This window comes from Leiobunum rupestre, chromosome 7, assembly GCF_980474605.1.
Source record: "Leiobunum rupestre chromosome 7, qqLeiRupe1.1.hap1, whole genome shotgun sequence".
Lineage (NCBI taxonomy): Eukaryota > Metazoa > Arthropoda > Arachnida > Opiliones > Sclerosomatidae > Leiobunum > Leiobunum rupestre.
This window is the reverse complement of record NC_143390.1, coordinates 30718718-30740028: the sequence shown is the minus strand read 5'-3', so window position 1 is coordinate 30740028 and position 21311 is coordinate 30718718. Positions and strand designations below refer to the sequence as shown.

The 21311-nt window shown below is 37.6% G+C and overlaps 1 protein-coding gene across 17 annotated transcripts in view; it reads right to left on the bottom strand.

The window, feature by feature from the left end:
• Positions 1-416: 416 nt before the first annotated feature.
• The window catches only part of shot (dystonin-like protein short stop), a 141646-nt gene continuing 120751 nt past the window's right edge, over positions 417-21311 (bottom strand). For 10 of the 17 annotated variants that reach the window (XM_090180926.1, XM_090180931.1, XM_090180933.1 and 7 more), the window contains 29 exons: positions 17817-17963; positions 17346-17570; positions 17164-17277; positions 16367-17089; positions 15987-16187; positions 15462-15920; positions 15209-15401; positions 14915-14995; positions 14613-14845; positions 13737-14541; positions 13442-13608; positions 12506-13372; positions 12001-12441; positions 11766-11927; positions 11208-11705; positions 10817-11143; positions 10112-10750; positions 9717-10043; positions 9061-9267; positions 6497-8917; positions 5601-6433; positions 5351-5525; positions 5162-5279; positions 4978-5090; positions 4330-4443; positions 4148-4265; positions 3058-3224; positions 2305-2458; positions 417-2151 (listed from right to left, as the gene is read on the bottom strand). In XM_090180926.1, the coding sequence (XP_090037052.1) occupies positions 1823-2151; positions 2305-2458; positions 3058-3224; positions 4148-4265; positions 4330-4443; positions 4978-5090; positions 5162-5279; positions 5351-5525; positions 5601-6433; positions 6497-8917; positions 9061-9267; positions 9717-10043; positions 10112-10750; positions 10817-11143; positions 11208-11705; positions 11766-11927; positions 12001-12441; positions 12506-13372; positions 13442-13608; positions 13737-14541; positions 14613-14845; positions 14915-14995; positions 15209-15401; positions 15462-15920; positions 15987-16187; positions 16367-17089; positions 17164-17277; positions 17346-17570; positions 17817-17963 (11358 nt within the window). In that variant the 3' untranslated portion in view covers positions 417-1822. Of the gene's footprint in view, positions 2152-2304; positions 2459-2615; positions 2729-3057; positions 3225-3450; positions 3889-4147; positions 4266-4329; positions 4444-4468; positions 4733-4968; positions 5091-5161; positions 5280-5350; positions 5526-5600; positions 6434-6496; positions 8918-9060; positions 9268-9716; positions 10044-10111; positions 10751-10816; positions 11144-11207; positions 11706-11765; positions 11928-12000; positions 12442-12505; positions 13373-13441; positions 13609-13736; positions 14542-14612; positions 14846-14914; positions 14996-15208; positions 15402-15461; positions 15921-15986; positions 16188-16366; positions 17090-17163; positions 17278-17345; positions 17571-17816; positions 17964-21311 lie in introns of those variants that run through there. The other 7 variants (XM_090180925.1, XM_090180922.1, XM_090180928.1 and 4 more) reach the window with 7 other exon arrangements.

Below are 21311 nucleotides of genomic sequence, written 5' to 3'. Positions count from 1 at the left end.
AATAATACGTCTCTGTAATTCCACGAATAGGCTTTGCCACTGTGGTTGCCAGCAAAATTTTTCTTTGCGAAATGAATATTATTATTATATGTAATAATTACATAACTGGTCATATCAATAGTCCCATTTGAAATATCTAAATAATTAAAAATCATTGTACTAAGCAAATATACTAAACTAAGTCTTGTTTCACTTTTGACCTCTACTACTGAACAAATTATGCAAGATATAACGAAAATTACAATGAAGATTTTTGCTCCTTTCGCAAACGGTAGCCTTATTTGAAGGAACTCGGTAGAAAAAGTGCAATGTCCTTGAATTACTTTTTAAAAAGTGTAAGCACAGTTGGTTTCCTTTGACATTCAAAATTAGAAAGGTATATCGATACATTTATACTGTGATTTATGTTGACAAAATAAAACTGAATTGTTATTTATTTCAGACGAACAACAGATACACGTTTTTGCTGTTAGTAAATTATCATAAAGACCCAAACAAAAAATATGGGGGGAATCAAATCTTGGGCGGTATATATTTGAAAAATAACCTTTTTATAGACAGGGTTACATTTTAATAATTTGTATATTATTTCAACTATTTGAAATTTGTTATAACTCTACAATTACCTTTTAAATTTTCCATAAAACATTCGTGATACAACAAAATAGATGAACTTTTAAAATTAAATTGGGAATATTCTGAAATTTTAAGAATAAAAAATTAATTTCACAATCTAAAAAATATAAAACGCTAAATTAAAGATATTGGCACAATCTAATTAAAAAACATCCTATCAGATCTTTTTCTCTCTTCAGTATTCAGATACTTAACTCTTCCACTTATTCGAATATAAGAAAACTATAAATAGCCTAAAATTACTGACATTCTCATAAATAATGTTCCTCACAAAATATCCACTTCAGAAGTTTTTCCTTCATCAACAAGCTTATAAACAACCAAGGAATATAGTTCATTGGAATGCGCATCAGTCCCATTAACAAGAAATGCACAGCTGATCATATTCTAGATCTAAGCCATTACCCCTGAAAACCTATTATGAATGGCTTTAGATTTGAGAAATTATGACCAGTCGCGTATTTACTCACACTCCACGTTTCTCGCATAGTTTCTTATCTCGCGCACTGAAGAGATTCACTTATAACAGTTGCCATAAGTTAAATGTTACTCGCATTAAAAAAATTATAACTTTTTTACAATCTCCGTTATTTTTCTTTTTAATTATAATAATTGGACTAGTAAGTGACTACCCTAAGGTTGTTAATAATAGATAAAACAATTAGAGACAATTTATATCTGTTTTGTAAAATTATCAGCTCATATTTATATACATTTAAAGCACCATCTGGTATATTTTTTAATGATTTATATCTTACTTCCCTTAAATTAGTCGATAATTTTTCATAGTTTTTTTTAGTCTGTACAATTAAAGTGTACAATGCTTCTTCCTTAATTCATATTTCATAAGTAGTTAAAAATTATGGGTTGGAAGTGAGCACTTGTTAATATATATTTCTATTTTCACACATTCCACCATTTAGTTAGTCGCAATGTCAGTTTGCGAATACTAACAGTCCTTATATGTTATTTGCAAGTTTAGGCCTCAAATATTTAACTAGAAAGATTTGGAAAAGCACTTTCCACAAAAATTGGACGTACTTTATATCTATTAAATATTAATTTACGTGAAGCAAATTTGGTTTTCATGATTAGAAATATTTTCTAAAACCTTTCTTAGCGCGGGTGGGATAATAGAGAAAGCTTGGCCATAAAGAAGAGATGGCCTTTGATTTTTTTGTCCTTTTTATCTCCATCTGTCACGTTTCACTCCATTATCTGGAGTAGTAGCTCCGGGTCTTGGCTTACCACTGGAAGAAGCGTTGCTGGATGTTCGTCTAACTGTTGGGATCTTTGTTGGAGCTGCGTGTCCGTTGTTCGTCACTGATGTTGGTGTAGTGGCTCCTTTCACTCCACCAGGTTGAGAAGAGGTACTGGCCCTAGATCCAGCGCGTCGATTTTTATAAGCTTCGACACTTTCAGTAGATAAATCACTGCCAGCACGACTAGCTGGTCGGCTTGATGGTCTACTGGAAGGCCTACTTGGAGTTCGACTTCCCGATTTAGTTCCGAGGCCTGTTTCATACATAAGTAATATTTTAGTACAAAAGTTCAAAAGCTTAAGCATTCAACCTTTCTCTACCAAATGAGTTTCTGCACAAAGTAATATATAATATATGACTAAAGCATATACTCAACAGTCAAAGTAACAAAAAAAATTATATTTACCTGGAGGAGCCAATCTGTTTGGCGTAACCCTTCGGGCTGCAGTAGATTTGGCACTATCAGTCTCACTGAAGCTGGGACCACTCAAATCGCTGCTTGTATCTTGCGATAGACGTTGTTGGCGCATTGGTACACTTCTTTCGCTCTTTTCCCTAACCTAAAAATTGCCGTTATAACAAGAAACATTGTGTAAAGAAATCTGACAACCAAATAAAAAGTAACTCTTGCGTGTCTTTCATTCATTCACTAATCCTACGTGTTAACATATTAAGAAAGCTGGGTGCGTCTAAAGGTGCATTAGGTGAGAACTTTACCCATTGGTATACCGGAATTCTGGAACTAGATTCTTGAGAAACAGATACTCCGCGTGAAGTTGGAGTTTCACTTTTTCGCACAGTTGGTAAGCAACGCACCAAGAGGAAAGGAGCTGAATTCAAGAAAAATTAACCATAGGACCCATAAGATAGTGAGCAAGCTTAGTAAGCTGGTACAATTCTGAGACGTATCAATTATTTCGGATACATTTCAGAACAGTTTATTTTAACCCCAATAACATTTTGATGCATAATTTCATCTGCGTAGTCGAATAAGCATTGAAATAGAAATAGTGAAACCATATAAAGCATGTAACTCATCTAAACAATAAAATGGAATAAAAAAAGGCTAGGTATAATGAAATAATCATACAAAAACACAAGCACGCAACTAAAAATAAAAAGGTGTAAAATAAAATGAGGACATTTCCTTATAACAAACCTTGGTGATTGGACCAGTTGCAGATAATGGTCTTGTGAAAGAGTTGCCAGTTTGTGAGGACTGAGAAGAATTTGGACTTGGTTTCGATTTGAAAGGTGTCATAGATTGACTAACACCTTCAGCCAAGATGAACTGCTCGCGAAGTTCCAAATTGGTTCTTCCTTTGGCTGCGTGCATGCGTTGATTTTACGCATAAACACATACACATAAGGGAACACGAAAAACGTGCGAATTTTCATAAAAAGCACACAAAGGTGGTGTTGGCAAACCAAAAAAAGAAAAAATATGCAAAAATATAACATAAAACATGCTTGTCAGGAATACATCTAATGCATGCCAAATAATAAAATAATAATAATAATAATTAAGGTGAAAAAAGGTAAAATACTAAAATTGATAATTTGACACCTTTATTGTCACGAATTTAGAATGCCTTTTGAAATACCTTATGTTTGTATCACTGTTGTGCTCTCTAAATATATTTACATAGGAATGCTTTTTCAATTGCCTCCGAATAAAACACAATGAAAAGAAACGTTTTGTATTTAAAGGATATTTCTACAAAAATATTTTTTTTAGATTTTGCTTTTTAGTTGTTTTATACACGAGAAAAGGGGCATTCATTAGCCACATTTGTTATTCACATAATTAAAAAGGGCTTTATAATTTTATACTCCTAGTCATACACAAAGGAAAAAGGACTTCATTTTCAATGACTAATTAATAGTTAAATGCTAATTCGCAAGAAGGATTTTCCCTTTTTAAGGTTAGCTTCTCTTTGCGAATGAGCTATTATTAGTTGAGTTAGTTTCAGGGCTTCTTCCCTTCCTCCTAATTTGTTTAAATATTAACATGCAACATATTTAGCAAGACAAGATGAGAAAAAAAGGAAAAGAAACCGCATTTTATAATGTTGCTCTTTAAAAAAAACTGATTTGTTGATTTTAATTGCTAATCTTATAGCAAATGTAGGATTGTTTCAACTACATTTGCTTGTATTTTTTCTTTTTACTAAAGATGAGCCAATAACTGAAAGTTTCATCAGCTATTTCATATTTGGCTCTACTACAATAACCAAGTTGGTACTTACCGCGGCAAGGATCGTTCTTGACTAAGAACTCATCAAGGGCAACCCATCCACCACCAACTCTGACCATAACAGTACTTCGGAGAATGCGCACTAGGCGAAGTTTTTGAGAATCACCAAACTAAAATGCAAGGGAATATTATTAGTAAAACTAAATCTTTGATGAAAGAGTCTACAATACTTACTCTGTATTTTCCTTCACCAACTTGATACACTTTGAAGCGGTGGGCACAGGTACATTGGGCAACTTGACGTTGAACCTCATCTTGAATCTTTTCAGCTTCAGTTAGCGGTCGATTCTAAGTTTTTATAATAAAATATCATAGGAAATTAGCTACTACCATTATTTGCTCTTCAATTAAATTAGGGGTTACGGTTAACAACAGGCTGCATGCAGTAACTTGTGCAGCATACTCTTTTTATCAAAAAAGTATAGAAAAAAAGTAAGGGGGATTAAAAGTTTAGCATGGGTTTACTAACCAAAACATCCCTTAAAAACTGCAGCATGGAAATAAAATATACATTAACGTTATAAACGTACATACTAATAATAGGCTTATAACTAACCACAAAATCCCTTGATTGTTCCTGCCATGAAAAATATTTTAACAAATTAGTTAATAGTTAGGAAAAAAATTTAAAATTGGAGTTTGGGTCCTAGTTTGGTGGCATCGTCTTATTGACTTACACAATCCAAGACCCAAAAATGAAAAAACATTAAAATCAAACAAAAGTGACTAACTGAACACTCCTTTAAATGCAGCAGAAAATTTAAATATACTCTCATTATTCTATTAATTAAAGGATAATAATATAATACAAACAACAATTACCTCTCGGTCAGGCCTAAGAGTGTCGAGATACTCTTTATGATCAACATAGCCATCACCATTACGATCAAATATTTCCGCAACCCTTTCCATTTCTAATCGACTTGTCGGGAATTCTAGATTTCAATTATAATATTTAGTAATTTTGAAGTTATTATTTAGAAAACAAGATCAATTTTTAACATACTAGATTTTAGGATGCCCTCAATGAATTCTTCACGGGTAACTTTTCCATCGTTGTCTTTGTCAATTTTACGGAAAAGATCCATAATGCGAGATTTCTTGTTATTCATCCAAGCCAAGAACTAGTTTCAAAAAACAAGTTAATGACTGTACACACGCCAGTCAAAATCACACTATGAAAAAATCTACTCACTCTCCTTCTCCATTCATCAAAGTCAAAGTTCTTAATACGGTCCAACTCCTTCAAGTAATTGTATTTGTCTTGAAGACGGCGTTGGCGTTCCATAGCTAATAGCCAAACATGACGCCATTTGTCCAAGAGCTCCCTGGCTCGTGGATTTTTGATTTCAGGATCTGTTGCTGATTTGCTACTCGCAGTGATAAAGCAAAACATGGTCAATATAAATTCTATATAAATGAAAAACTTCAAAAAAGGTACTCACGCTGGAGTGGATGTTTTTGGTTGTGCAGATGAAGAAGTTTTACGGTCCTTGACTCCCCTATCTCTGGATTGACTGTCTCTACCACTAGTTTGAGGTGGTTGACGTTTGGTAGAGAATGCTTTCGTAACTTGTTCGACATCTGGCTGTTTCTTGGACATGTCTGCCATGAATGCGTCGTGGTCTTTTATTAAACCTTCGAGAGTTGGCAAATCATCTGGTAATGGTTCAGCTTCAAGAGCTGTGAGGTTAGCCTCAGCCAGGATAAGCCAAGCCATTAGTTCTTCCAAAAGAGCCATAATGTCGCGTAAGGAACGAAGGTGATCTTGTAAGCGTTGTTCCCTTTGTTTGGCCCATAAGGACACCTCTTCCCATCTGGATTGGATGATGGTTATCCAGTGTCTGATAACAGAGACGGCATCTGGATGGCATTTTTGAAGAATTTCTTGAGCTAATTTGATTGTGGCGTCTTTGTTACTTTCTTGATCAGCCATTTCTCTCATCAATTTCTGATGTTCAGCAATCTGCTGGCGGGTTGTTTCTTCATCTTCAGGCAATGGACCAGCAAAACGAAGTTTCATTTCAGCATCAGAAAGCCATTCTAATAGCATGTGAACTGATTTGTGTAATTGTTCAGCTTGTTTAAGAGCATCCTCCAGTCTGCTCTGTTTCTTATCACTTAACCTAACTACTTCTTCCCATTTTGTTTCAAGCTTTGTCAATTGCAATCTTATGTTCTTGGCATCTTCCACACTGGCTGTCTTAAGGAGATCATTAGCAGTTCTTCGTACACTTTCCAAGTTAGTCGACCTATTTCTAAGTTCTTCTTGGAAATTCTGCCAATTTTAAATAAATAATTAGCAAATGGAAAAATGTACACTTTTGGAAATTTGCATTACCTTATGTTGATCCATGAGAGCAACAACAGTATCTAAATCGCCATGAACTGGTTGATCTTGAGAGAGAGAAGCTTGAGATTTTTCTAACCAATCAATGAGAGCTTGAACTGCATCTTTAAATTGTCCAGAGAATAATAAGGCTTCTTCAAGTTTGCGTTGTCTATCTACAGATCTGTTGCACACACTGTTCCACTTGTTCTTCAAATCATCCATCATTTCTTGAAGGGTTGGTACATCCAACTTTGGGCACTTATCCTTCAGAGTTCTACCCAATTTCATTGTGGCATCGTATACTGGTTGTTTAGATCCTAAGGTCCTTTGAAATATTTTATGATTTGCTAGTAATTGTTTGATCTTTTCTGGATCATTTCCAATTTGAGTTGAACCATCTAGGGTTTTATCAGCTTCATCAAGCCAGTGAACAAGATCCTTCCAGGCATCATGGAATTCTTTTGATTCTTTGTAGCCATGGTCTAAGGCTCTGGTTCTTTCTGCAGCTTTAGAAACTACTCTCTCCCACCGATGTTGAACACTTATTAGGAGATTCTTAATCAAGATTACATCTTGTTTTTGACTGAAGTACTTTAAATGTGTTCCCTTTTTATCCAGGTTTAGCATAACTTCCCTATGCGCTCCAACATCTTTTTGGAACGCTTTGTGCTCTTCAATCTGTTCTAGGACAGAGTCCATAACCCTACTGACTGGTTTCAGGGTACTGAGATACTTTTCCGAGTTTGTGAGCCATTCTACAAATTCTTGGAGCGCTTCGTGGAATTCAGTGGCTTCCCTTAAAGCAATTTCTAGCTTTATTTTTCTATCATTGGCTCTATTAAGAACATTATCCCAACGCTGTTTAAGAGTCTTTAGGTTATGTTGTAAACTAGTGGCTGATCCGTCATTAGATCGTTTCATATAATCTTGGCCTTGATTTAGCACACTTTCTATTTTATGCCTGTTACTATCAAGCTCATTATATAATTCCATGAAGCGAGCTAATTGATCTCTAGCTGTCTCTGGCAGACCACCCACAGGTTTAGAAGTAACTAATTGACCATCTAAGTCACTTAACCACAATAAGAGATCTTGAATTTCTTGGTTGAATGCTTGGGCTTCTTTTAGAGCTTCCTCAAGTTCCCTTTGCCTTGTAGCTGCCTTGTCTTGTAACTGTTTCCATTTGCTGTTAACGTTGTTCAGTTTTCGCTGAGTAACATTAGCATCTTCGCTTCCACGATCTGATTCTATTAGCTGCCTACCAGCTCTATTTAGAGTATCAACACTTGTCTGGTGAGCTTGTATATCATTCATTAGAACTTTGTGTTTTGCCAGTTCAACTTCAATAATTTGTGGATCTCCGAAAACTGGTTTTAGATCATCAAGAGTTCTTTCAGTCTTTGAGATCCAAACCAGAAGTTCATCCAGAGCGTGTTGGAATTGTCCCAAACGTAACAATGCATTTTCCAATTCTGTCTGTCTCTCTACAATGCCCTTGAGAAGGTCGTCCCACCTTCGATTTATTTCTGCCATGGGTTCCCGGATGGCTACAGCTTGATCCGAAGAAGTTCTTTCCATCAACTCTTGGGCCTGTCGATTCAAAGCTTCTACTTCCACCATGTGAGGATCAACCTCCCTCTTGAAATCTTTTAATTGGTGGATTTGACCCTTCACAGCTTCGATATCTGAACCAAGCGGCCCAAGGTGAGCAAACTTCTCCTCGGCAGTATCCAAGAACTCCAGGAGATTTTGAAGAGTGTCATGGAAATTCATGGCCTTTTCCATGGCATCCACTAAATTCTTCTCTCGCTTTGCGAATAAGGTGGTTACATTCTCCCAAGCATTGTCCAGGTCTTCAATGTGTTTCTTAACTTCTGGTTTATCTGGCTCACCGCACAATTGCATCAAATCTTGGCCGGCTTGTCTGCATTGATCTACCTCGGGTTTAGTTTGATCAATTTCTTGCCTAATCTCTTGAAGCACTTCTTGTTGTTGTTGGATAGCATTAGGTTCAACTGCAGGAGGCTCTTGAGCATTCAGATTGTCTTGCAATTCTTTCAAAGCTTTCATAACCGCTGTAAGTTCCTCCCAGAATTTCTCAGCCGCAGCGAGAGCCTCTTCGAGAGACCTTCCACGATTACGAGCAGTCTTTTGAATATTCTCCCAAAGATCATTAAGGCGATTAAGTTTAACTTTAATGTCTTTGACAGCTGGTTCATCCGTGTTTCCAGCTTTGGTAATGACATCTGCAGCAGCTTTCTTAACAGCAGCTAGGGCAGTTGACCTTTTATCAAGATCTTGAAGTACAGCCTTATTGTCGTTAATCTGTTCCTGAATCCTCTCAGGGTGGGCTGAGATTGGTTCAGCACTGTTAAGCTGATCAGCTGTGGAGCTCAATGCATTCAGCATACCATCCAGCTTGTCAGAAAACTAAATTGAAATGCAATTAAATCAATGATAGCACGTTTCAAAAAGTACCCTAATCAAATATTTTAAATTAATATACTTTAACAAAATTTTACATGGTATATTTAAAAATAGTTTATCAAAGTAGTATAAAATGATGTACTTACTTGGGAAGTGGCTTGAAGGGCTTCTTCAAGTGCGTTTTGCCTATCTCGCAAAATGTTCCGGAGAGTAGTATACCTGCTGTTGTCAGCATTCACTATGTCACGGACTCTTTCACCATCATCTTCGTTGCATAGTTTGGCAAGAGCCATACCAGTCTTGTTGAGTTTATCAACAAGTGGCTTATGATCATTGACAGATTGCAGAAGAGCCTAAGAAATATCAATAGAATGTGAAAGTGGACTTTCAAATGTGCAACATTAGACCACCACTTATACACAACTTAAAAGGCTTTGCTAATGCAAATAGAACAGATCATACAAATTATCAAACAACTATAAATTAAAATGGAAGCCAAAAGCACTTTAGAACAGAGATGAAACCAACCATATCAAATGTAACAAAATACCTGATATAACAGTAAAACATGGAATCCCATGTAAGACTGTAATACACAGACACAATTTAAAAATAAATTTAAGTCATGTTTACTATTCAAACAGAATAACATGAGAGCTACTGTGCTTCAAATTTACTACTTTGGACAATCTATGTATATATAACCTAGAAAATGAATTAACACTAACTCGTTTTGACTTCACAAACTATAGGATACTATGTCACAAAAACCCAACACAATTTTTCAGATAATAATTTGTACCTTCGTTTTGTCTTGATGTTTCTTGATTTGGTTAACATTGAGAACTGGTGCTTCCAGTAATTCTGCTTCTGATTCAACATCATCCATCCACTGAGAAAGTTCATTGTGAGTTTCGTAGAAGTGCTCAGCCAGAGGCAAAGCTTGTTCAATTGCACTTAGACGATCACCGCACATTATGGTAACAGCGTTAGTAGTATCTTTCAAGGCATCAGCTTTGTCTCTGATCAGTGCAAAGTCTTCGGATGACGATTCACGCATAAGCTTCTTAGCAGCGGAGAGGATGTCTCGAACTCTGCCCTTTTGGCTACTGACTTCTTCATTTAGGGTCTAAAAATGGTTCAAAAATGGCATATAAATCAGTGATTTAAACAAAGAGCAAATTAAATTACAGCTACCTTTTGTTCTTTAAGGAGACTGGTAAGAATATCCGGATCAGGAATGACTGGTTCAGATTCAATAACTTGTTTCTCAGCATCCCTGAACCAATCCAAGAGGTCATCAATATCACCAATAACTTCCATATTTCTTTGTTTTGAAAGTTCAATACGTTCAGCTTTTCTCTGAACTTGTTCACAAACTGCGTCAAATCTTCGGTTAGCTCTTGATATTGAAGATTCAATAATCGCAGCTCCTTCTCCGGGAGATATATGGCACAATTGAGGTCCGAGATGGTTAACTGATTCCAATAGAGATCTACATTCCTGGAGCTCAGATTCAAGTTTTTGTACAGTTTCCTCCTGAGCACTTAAGCTAACTGTTTCCAGGGTCTTCAGAGCTCTTTCAGCTTCATCTAACCAACCAGATAGGCGATCATATGAGCCATGGAAATTATGAACCAAAGGAACTGCGTCTTGGGCGTTCTTTAACCTATCAGCTGCACGATTTGTTAGATCAGAGAACTTCACTTGAAGAGTATCAAGTTTATCTTTAATCTGAATAGCATCATCTCCTGAAGCGTGTTTCATAATTTCTTGACCCGATGTATGAAGTTCGCCAATTTGTTTTTGATGATCAGCGATTTCTTCTGTTACTTCCTGAAACAAGTAATATAATAATTAAGTAAATGGACTACTTTTTGTTAAAATTTAAAAAATTCTCACCATTAGCTCATCTAATTGTTCTTGAAGCTTATCAATGAAGACACTTAGAATCTTAAACCTTGAAAGCCTGGAATCCATTTCTTCAATCCAGACTAAAATATCTTCAAAGTTCATGGCGAAAGCACCAACACCTTCATGAGCATCTGCTAAGAGCTGCCCAATGGTTTCACTTTCTTCCACAACCCGAGCATATTGATCAGTTATTTCTTGAAGCTTTTCCACTACGGTTTGGGCTTCATCATCACCAACCAGGCTCATGAGGGTTTGCGCGATTTCAGTAAGTTCTTCAAAATGAGCTTTATGGCCTAAGATGTCCTCATGCAAAGCCTAAAAAACAGTTAGTCAGTGTTAAAGACGGACAACAAAATATTTTATAAAAAAAAAAACTCACATTGTGTTCAATAATACGTCGTCTAATTTTGTCTTGCTCAGTAGGAACAGTTGACATGGAAGAAAGTTTTTTCTCAGTTTGTTCCAACCAATCAGACAATGGAACAATTCTATCAAGAAACTCTTTGGCAACAGGAATCGTTCTCTCTAGTGAATCCATCCTTTCTTGGGCAAGTGAAATCAGGAGTTCAAAGCGTTGATTGAGGTCTTTCAGTTCACGATCAATTTGGTTTCGTTCAGAGGCTTCCAAATTCTTCATCACCTCAATTCCCATGCTCATAAGAGAAGACATTCCATTCTGACGGTCATGAAGTAATTTGTTGAGGAACTTTTGTTCTTGAAGTTGGGCCTTGACCACTTTGTAATCAGCAGAAGGAGGCTTCTGATTTGAAACCATCTCTTCAGTGTCTTGAAGCCATTTCAAAACGGCATCTAGAGCTTCTTGGAATTTGCCGGATTGCAAGAGAGCTGCATCCAAGCGTCTTTCGCGCTCATTCAACTATAGTATTAAAAGTTTTGATGAACAAAAAATAACTTTACCAAAATAGAAAATACATACCCTTTCCTTTAAGCCATTCCATTTGTCATTAAGGCTTTCCAAGCTCTGTTCAAGCGCACTGGTGTTGACACCTGAAGCTGCAGATTGTACTAAACTTTGACCAATCTTATTGAGTTCATCAATTTGTTTGCTCAGAGGTTCGATACGTTCGTAACGGAAGTTCTATTTAGACATAAAAAAGATGGAAAACTTCCATGAAGACCCAAATTCTCAAGTATTATTTGTCTATATTTACCAAAAACTGTTCTTGTTGAACCCGGATGACTTCAACTTCGGCACTAATCTGTCTGAATGACTGCTCTTCATTAATGGCACTCTTCAGTTCTCTGTTGGTAACATTTATTTCTTCAAAGAAGGTATCAACTCGCACAAGCATAGTTTCTAGAGTAGTCTCTCTTGTTTTAGATCTTTCTTCAAGTCGATTTAGCTGCCTTTGCAAGTTATCAACTTGGTGTCTACAGCCCTTAGGATCAGGAGTGAAACCTTGAGTGATAATTTCACGGCATTGATGGTCAGCTTCCTCAATATCATCTCTAGCTTTTAATAAACGACTAGCAAAATCTTTAATTTCATTGATTTGAGAACGTAATGTGTTTGAATCTCTCGCTATCGCAGTCATGCTATCAAGTTCTTCTTCAAGACTATTCAGATCATGATGAACAGTTCTCATTTTACCCTGTAATTAAAAAAAGAGTTAAGTAATTCAAAATATAATGAAATATTTCATTTAAAAAAATTACATTGAAAGAGGTGACAATTTCCGAGGCAGATTCTAAATCAGAACACTTGTCCTCCAATTTCTGAGTCAACATACGGTGGCGTCGACTTAGACTGTCTACTTCATCAGATATGTGTGACGTATCGCATCCAGGTCCAGCTTCAGAAATCAGTTGGTTAGCAGAGTGTTTCAAGTTATCTAACTGTCGGTTTAGTGCCTCAGCCTCTTGTAGTAGAGATTTGACACGATTCAGCAGCTTAGGATCTCTAGATGTGTCACCCAGTGAGTCTAAGGAACTCAACTTATCCTCCATTCTTTGTAGAGAGTTGCTAACTTCTCTAGCTTGATCTTGATAATGCAATAAACGCTGCGAAACTTCATCCAACACTTGGCATCTTTCATGACAACTATGGTTAACTCTGTCCCATTTTTTCTTAATTTGATCTAATTCTCCCTTGGTGGCTTCTTTGTCTGAGTCGGAAGATGTCAACACAGTCTCTCCCGCATTTTTAACGTTATCAAACTCTTGGGAATGTCGTGATAGTTCATTTTTGAATGATTGCATTTCTTTTATTTGTTTGTCCAAGTCAGCACGATAGAAACTGGCTGGACGACATTCAACCAACTTATCTTCACTTTGTTCTAGCCAAGGAATGAAGTTATCAACGCATTGATGGAACTTTTTGCAATTTTCCAAACAGCCTTGAAGACGAGTGTGACGATCTGTGGAAGCCTTCCTTATTTTATCCCACTGTTTTTTAATGCTCTCCAATCGTGATTTGATTTGAGCTGCTTCAGTTTTACGATTTGTTTTGCTGACTACATCGGCTCCTTTGGTCAAAAGCATGTGGATTTCGTGTTCTTTGTCCTGAACTTCACGATAGATTGGCTGTTTAGATATTAAAAAAGTATATATGTAAGTATATGAATCAAAAAGCACAAATGATTAAAAAATAACCTCAAATTCATTCAACTGCCTGTTAAGTCTGTCATAGTCAGCTGATACCCTGAGTTCTCGAGTCACCTTGACATCAGTCTCATTCAACCAGTGTTGGATACCTTCGCAGGTCAAGAAGAATTCCCTGTCTTCTCTCATGGAAGATTCTAATTCGGCTCTTCGGTTGCCTAAAAAGACACAAAATCAACTTATCTCATTTGTTGAAATATAAATATGAAAATCTAAGAACAGCAAAGCTTTGGCACTAATGAGTATATTTGAAATAGATTCTTCTAATCAGAAATAGAATGCTTACTCATTTTTCTTGTGAGGACGGTGTATTGTTTTTCAAGAGAGCTAAGTTTACTTTTAATCTCACTCTTGGAAGCAGAATCGCTTAGAATATCACAGAGGTGCTCACACACACTTTCGGCATCAGCTAGCAGAGGTCGTTGGTTTTCCAGTTGATCTTCTAGTACAGCTAATTTCCTTAACTGTTCATCAATGTCTGTGCTAGATTCGGTAATCAGATCAAACTCTTCACTAATATGCTGCAGTGATTCTTGAAGCTTTCTCAAGCTATCATGGAAGTCCTTTGTAGCTCCACTGGCTAAATTAAGACTACGTTCTCGTTCTTCGAGTAAATTGATCATTTCCACCCATCTTTTGTGAATGCTTGTCATTTGTTCTTTGATCTTCTTTGCAGCTGAACTGTTGATGTCCAACTTGTCCAACACTGAATGACCACTGTTATCCAAGCGACTTAGAAGAGTCTGTTGAGAAGAGAATTCTTCTCTCATGACCTGCACTTGCTGCATTTGAGCATTGACCATTCTTGGTTCAGAAGCAATAGGCCCCAGAACTTGAAACATTTTGTCTTTTTGAGAGAGCCAATTGGTTAGAATATCATGAGTATCTTGGAAGTCTTTCAAGTCTTGAAGGAAGGCTATTCTTTCCTTCAGGGTCATCTGTAAGTCTGTCCAGCGGCTCACAGTTTCTGTCACTTGTTGTTTCAAAATAGTGATACCCTCTGCATTTGGTTTCAGTCTTTGAAGTTCACTAGTTTGAGTTTTAAGGCGATCCAAATCAGATTGCTTTTCTTGCATCTCCTCAGAGATTTCCTTAAATAAAAAAATTAAAAAAGTTAAAAACATACTATCTTTAGAGTCAAAATAAGAAAAAAAATTCTTACTCTAAGAATCTGCAGATACTTTTCAGCCTGTTCTCTCGACACAGGAAGGGCATCTTTTGGCATCTGTCGTTCTTTGGATTGAACGAATGCCATCAAGATTTTGAGGGTCTCAAAATGACGTTTCATATCCTCTGAGATAGTTTCAATCTCTTGTTGGCGATCATTTAACTTAACACCAATCATGTGGTAGCGGTTATTTATTTCAGTTAGCTGCTGTTGGATTGGGCTGATGTCTATAAAAAAATTGAAAAATTACAAGAAACTCAGAACGTCTAATTCTGAAAATCCTAAAGAAAAAATACCATCTAATCCAAAGTTATCGCTTGAATTCCTACGACTACTAAACCCACTAGAAATGCTGCTCAGTGGACTTTGGGTCTTGCCTTCACAAGGTAAATAAATGTTTTTAAAATTTTGAAATTTTTTGGAAATTACATATAGCAGTGGAAAAAAGCTTTAAATATGCAAATGATTTAAGTTACAAGCCAAAATTTCAAGCTAGTAGCTAAATTATCAAATTCAGTTAAAAACTAACGCAATAGACAGCAACCAAAGACCAAATAAAGCAGAGAGAAAAGTTAATAAGCATTTTGTACCTGCATACTCACTAGGAGAGGAAATCTTTCGACTAGGACTGGATGGCGTGGTAACTGTTGATGTTTTTTTTAATGGACTACTGGCTTTCCTACGGGGAAGACTTTCACCTCTTAACAATGCATCATAGTTGTTGCCTAAATCATTCACCTTATCAATGGTGACTGCATAGTCAGTGTGTTCCTTTACAAGAGCCTAACAGAAAAGCATATTAATTTTGACTTCATAAAATAACTAAAAAAAATTGAGCCTAACCTTAACTTCAACAGCTTGTTTCCTTAAAACTTCTTTCTCAACAGCTACTGTGTCCAGGTTCTCGACTTTGTTTTCCATATTATTAAGCCACTCAAGTACTTTAGCACGCAAAAGTTTATAAGCGTTTAACTGTTCAGCACGTTGTTTGCTCATACTCTGATTGTCAGAAAGAACATCTCCCAGTTCCTTCCATCTTTGCTCAAGTTGTTTTAGCTTCTCTTTAATTGCTGTTGTGTCTGTAACATCACGTTTAGCAACCAGATTGCGGCCAGTTCGAAGCAGCTCTTCAAATTCATCTTTTTTTGAGTTTCTCTGGTTCATAGAATCTTCCATTCTTGCTGCAAAGGCATCTATGTCAGTAGGAGACAGATCTCTTGCTTCTATTGATTCGGTTATGGTTATGAACCACGTTTCAATACGAGTCACATGTTGCTCAAACACTTCCAAAGAGCTTGAAACCTACAATAATAATTAGAGGTGTGATTTATTGTTGAATTGGTTTCAATGTGAAAATTCAAAACTTACATCCTCAAGAAGTTCTCCACGTTTACTAACTTTTTCATTCACTTTCTCAATCCTAGCGTTAAGGTCTTTCAATTTAGTTTCAACTTTCTTGGCAAGACGTTGATTTGAGCTGCTCATGAGGTCTCGGGATGAAGCATTTAGAGCATCAATGCTAGGCTTTTGACTGTCAATTTCAGACTGAAGTATTTTGTACTCGTGAAACTAAAAAAAAAAATTAAGTTATTAAATATCTCTTTATATTCAGTGGCAACATTAGAAAGGGATAAATATTCTAATAGATAAATCATTCTAAGCAAGATTACACAAGTAGGTTAATCATGTACCACTTATACTAGAATTTATTTATTTTTAAGGTTGTAGCCAAGTATAGTAAAAGTTACTTGTTCATCAAGCCTTTCCCTGATGAGGCTGACTGGTTTACTTTGGTTTCTGATACTTGTTTCAATATCATCAAGCCATTTTAACAGTCTGTCCAAACTGTCTTGAATATCTTGGCAATGGACAAGAGCTTGCTGTAGGTCATTACTTCTTTCAGTAATATCAGTAAGCAGCCTTTGATATTCAGAATCCAGTCGTCGAACAGTGTCTTCAATTGCTTGTAACTCGGAGCGGCTGACATCTGTACCCTCCAGACTTTCTAATAAGGTTCTAGCAGATAAACGAACATTTTCAATCAGTCTTCCTTGACTAACAACATCAATGTGGAGTGCTTTGAGCCTGTCCAATTGATCTTGAACAGTTCGGAGATCAGTTCCAACAGGTTCATCGTGTAGCTTTTTCATGTTCTTTCTCGCTTCAGCTAACCAAGCATTGGCTTTCTCTACACATTCCATATAATGACGTTGTTTGTCACCAATAGTGGAAAGTCTATCACTAAGTCGATTAACCCTGTTCAACAAGTTCTGGTAGGCTGTAGTAACTTCTGACACTTTAGTTTTGACATTTCCATCTGTAAATTCAATATGAGACAGTCTTCGAGGTAGATTTGTACGGAAATCATTCAAGCCCCTGAGGAATTCCTTAGATTCATCAAGGAATTTCTGGGCTGCCATTGTGATGAAACGGAGATCAGCTTGATGAGCAATGACATCGCTCACGAAAGACTGTATAAACGGTTTTTATTATTTGATTAAATGATGTTTGCATCTAAAAAAAAAAAAAAAAAATGAAGCCTCACCTTAGTATTTTCCGTATTAACTTTCTGGCCACTGAGATCACCAAGACTGCGTTCCTTTTCAACCAAGGTGTCTTGAGCAGCATTTATCCAGCGAATAAAATTTTGAAGTTCGGACTGTGAAAAATATTTTATTATATGTCTACAAACTCTACACCAATTCACTAAAGAGAGTCAATATTTACCGAGAACTTCTGAAGTTCATCCATTGCACTACTAAGTAGGTGGTGAATCTTATCAGCATGAGTTACTGTAGAATCATAGCGTTTCTTAACAGCATCAGCCTCTTTTTGCAATTGCTGTATTTCCTCGTTGCTTAGAACATCTTGTCCCTGCTGAACAAGTTGACGTACATTGTCCAAAGTAGTTAAGACTGGCTTCTGGTTGTCATCAAGATTTTCTTTGATGGCCTATAATAAAGTATAAGAAACATGTTATACAACTTATTTATAGCCAAAAAAACCCACTAAACATGAACATGGAAATTAAACTATTTTTGAATGACGAGGATTCATTTGTACCCATGCGTATTTCATACACCACAATTTTACATAGGGTGACAAAACATTAGAAAATTGATGTCATGGCCCAAGGGAACAAAATGTGTCTGCACCCTGTGGAAGCTGAAAAAAAAAAAGTAAGAAAATACATTGTACCTTGGCTTCCAAAATTTGATGTTGTAGTTTCGAAACATCCTCTTGGACAGCCCCAATATCTGCAAGGCGTTGTTCTACTTCGGAGAGCCAAGTAACCAATTTGCTGAGGCTTTCGTTACAGATTTTGTACTTTTCTTCAACTGCCATCTGATCCATTCCAAGTAGCAGAGTAAAATAATGTGTAAAAATATTTTTAATAAAATTGGTATTGAAAGGACGTTGTTTTTAAAGTTCTGGTTTTGTGTTAAAGCTCTTTCCATAAAAATTTTAATTATTATTAAAGAAAAATAAAAAATTAAAAAAATTGAGAATTTTTACTAAATTTGTAGTAAGTAAAAATTAAGGAGAAATAAAAGATCTCTATTACTTTGAGAAGAGAAATGAAGAGATTCGGATGAGCACCGTATCACCCATGCATTTTAGTCAACAGCAGCGTCTTAATAATGTGATTTATAAGTGTTACTGAGAAGAAGCACCATAACCAACCACTACTCAAAAAGATGTACTACGAGATTGAAAGATTGAAAGATTTGAAGAACACCATATCCACGCGAAAAGTTAAATTATTCAAAGCTACTCGTGTGCGCTCTTTGTTTTCTTGGAAGATGATTTAATTTTCGAATTTTTTTTTTGCGGGGGTCAGGGAATTTGCGCCTGGGGTTCAGATATATGACAAATCAAAAGCGTTGGCGAGATTTGGTATGTATCTAGCCTTTCTATTCTCAGAGGACTAGCCGCGTCAAAAATCATTCTTTAAGGCCCCAGCATGATACCAGCAGCATTTGATATGGCGGGGTCACTTTGGGATGTACATAAAAAGCCCAAGCCTCCTTTTGGCGACGAACAGAGGACAATCATGGCTCGGCAAAATGATGCAAAAGGAACTGGTGCAAAGATTTGGGTTTCTTATCTCGCGACTCTTACCCTGGCTTCGGCAGGAATGAGGAGCCCATCAGTAAGGGCTCGAAGTAGGTCAATTCGTTTTCCCGACTCGGCCTCGACCAACACACCACCCCTGGCGTCCAAGACACCTTCTTCGATGGCCTTGTGGATGGTAAGAACAGTCCCAGACCCGGGATGGCGAATAACTGTGGTAGTAGGATCCAAGAGACCCGAATCTAGCGCTTGAATCAAGGCCAGAGAGCTCTCTGTAAAAGGGTTACTGAAGGAACCGATAGAAGGATCGTACAAGCCGAACTCCAGAGCTTCCAACAAGGAGAGAGGATATTTGGGCGTAACTAACAAACCAGAGTCCATGGCTCCGCGGAGGGTCAATAGCTGGCCGGTAGCCGAGTTAAGAAACGTACCTTTCTCCGGATCTATCAGTTTCTTATCAAAAGCTTCTTTCAATGTGAAAAAACGTTTAGTCGAAGCGCATTTCATCGCCGCGGAAGTATCGTTGAGGAAACCGAATTTAATGGCCTCTCGCAGGTTCATTTGATCGTTAGACTGAGTATCTTTAAAGAGGGAAGACACTAGATCGAGTTGTTCTTTGCGAATCGCGTCATCAACAGTTACGGGCTCTCGGAGGAAGATAATAGTTCCTTGGTCAAAGAGAATCGTCAGGGTGTGGGCTTTACCAGTCGACCGATCAATGACGACTTTCTTCTTGATGTTTAAGATTCCTTCCTTCACGGCCTGTCTAATGCTAAGGAAACGTCCTGATGCAGGATCTTTGATCATGGCCGACTCAGGGTCAATCAGTTCATTGGTAATGGCTTCTTCTAAGGTACACTCGACCGAATTTCGCGGGTCAATAAAAGTTCCTTTCGCGAAGTCTATCGAACCTCGTCTCACCGCTTGTTGGAAGGTCAGCGATTTTTCGCACGAAACGAGTAAATCACGTTCGAAGGCGGTGGGGATTGATATGGCCTTATCAGTAATGGGGTCTTTTACGGTTCCTTTATACGAATCTATTATCAGTTCGTCCATGGCTACGCGGAGCGATTTTAGGACGCCGGAGGAAGGATCAGCATACGAAGCCGTGCGACTATCAATAACACCGTGCTCTATGGCCCGCTCCAATTCTAGCAGGTCTCCTATGGTTGGATCTACAAACCTACCGCTATCTCTATTGAATAATCCCATTTTTAAAGCTTCTTCCAGCGAGTAAGGTTTTTTACCACTAACTATTAACATTTGATCTAAGGCTTGCCTCAAATTAATTTGGGGATTGGAGCCCGATTCCTTATACATTCCCGTATTAGCGTCAATCAAATTAATTTTCAACGCTTCTGTTAATTTGAAAAACTTTCCGCTAGCTTTGTCTTTTACGATAGAAGTTTCGGGATCGATAACGCTTTCTTTAATGGCTTCGTCTATGGTCAACCTCCTACCCAAGGTAGGATGAATAATCTGACCCGTTCGGGCATCGTACAAACCGATATTTATGGCGTCGTGCAGGTCGAAAGGTTCCTCAATATTAACGATGAAGCCGCATTCTAACGCTACGTTTAGGGGGATCTCTACTCCGTGTCCTCGCACTTTGAAAGTACCCATTCGCCTATCTATGACCCCGCTTCGTACCGTTTCGACGAGAGACAATAATTTACCCGCATTTTTATCCCAATAACAAGGTAAGTTCGGATCAATGACAAACCTACGGATGGCTTCGTGTAACGTTATGGTTCTGCCCGTATTAGGATCCGCGAATTTCCCGGTGTTTTCGTCGTAGAGACCCAACTGAATCGCCTTTTGAATGGAAAGTGCTTTCTTGCTTTCCATGAGAAGACCGTGATCCAAAGCCTCAACCAAAGATAATCTACGGCCGCCTTCCTCGATGACTTCGGCAGTGACTGGATCCACTAACCCGACGCGCGCGCCTTCGCTAATGGACATTTTCTTGAGGAAACCAGATTGGGTGTCCTTAACGTGAACCGATTCCGGATCAATTAGTTTCCGCTCTATAGCCTGTCCCAAGGTTATCTGTTCACCGTTAGTGGGGTCTAAAAATAGTCCGCAATCCTTTAGATAAACCCCTTTCTGAATAGCTTCCTTTAATTTTAAAGGTCGTCTTATCTCGACCAGAAGACCGCGTTCGAAACCCGCGGCCAAGTTAAGAGGTCTGCCCGAGCTTATTTTGATAGTGCCCTCTACGCAATCAACAAGGCCGTTATCTATCGCTTGAATGAAAGTGAGAATAATACCGGTCGATTCGTCCACGACTAACGTCGAACTGGGGTCGATAAACCCGATCTTAATGGCTCGATCAATGGATATCCTTTCCGTGGACCCGGGATTGATGATTTTTCCCGTTTTGGAGTCGTAAAAGCCTTTATAAATGACTTCGGGTAGTGAAAATCGTCGTTTAGCCGGAATAATTAAACCCCTATCCATCGCGTCGAACAAATTCATTTCGGCTCCCATCGTAGGATCGGTCACCATACCAGTTACGGGGTTTATTATTCCCACGTCTAAAGCTTGATTCAGAGTTAAAATATCACTCGACCTAGGGTCTTTTACCGTAAGGGCGTTACGATCTAACCAACCCCTTTT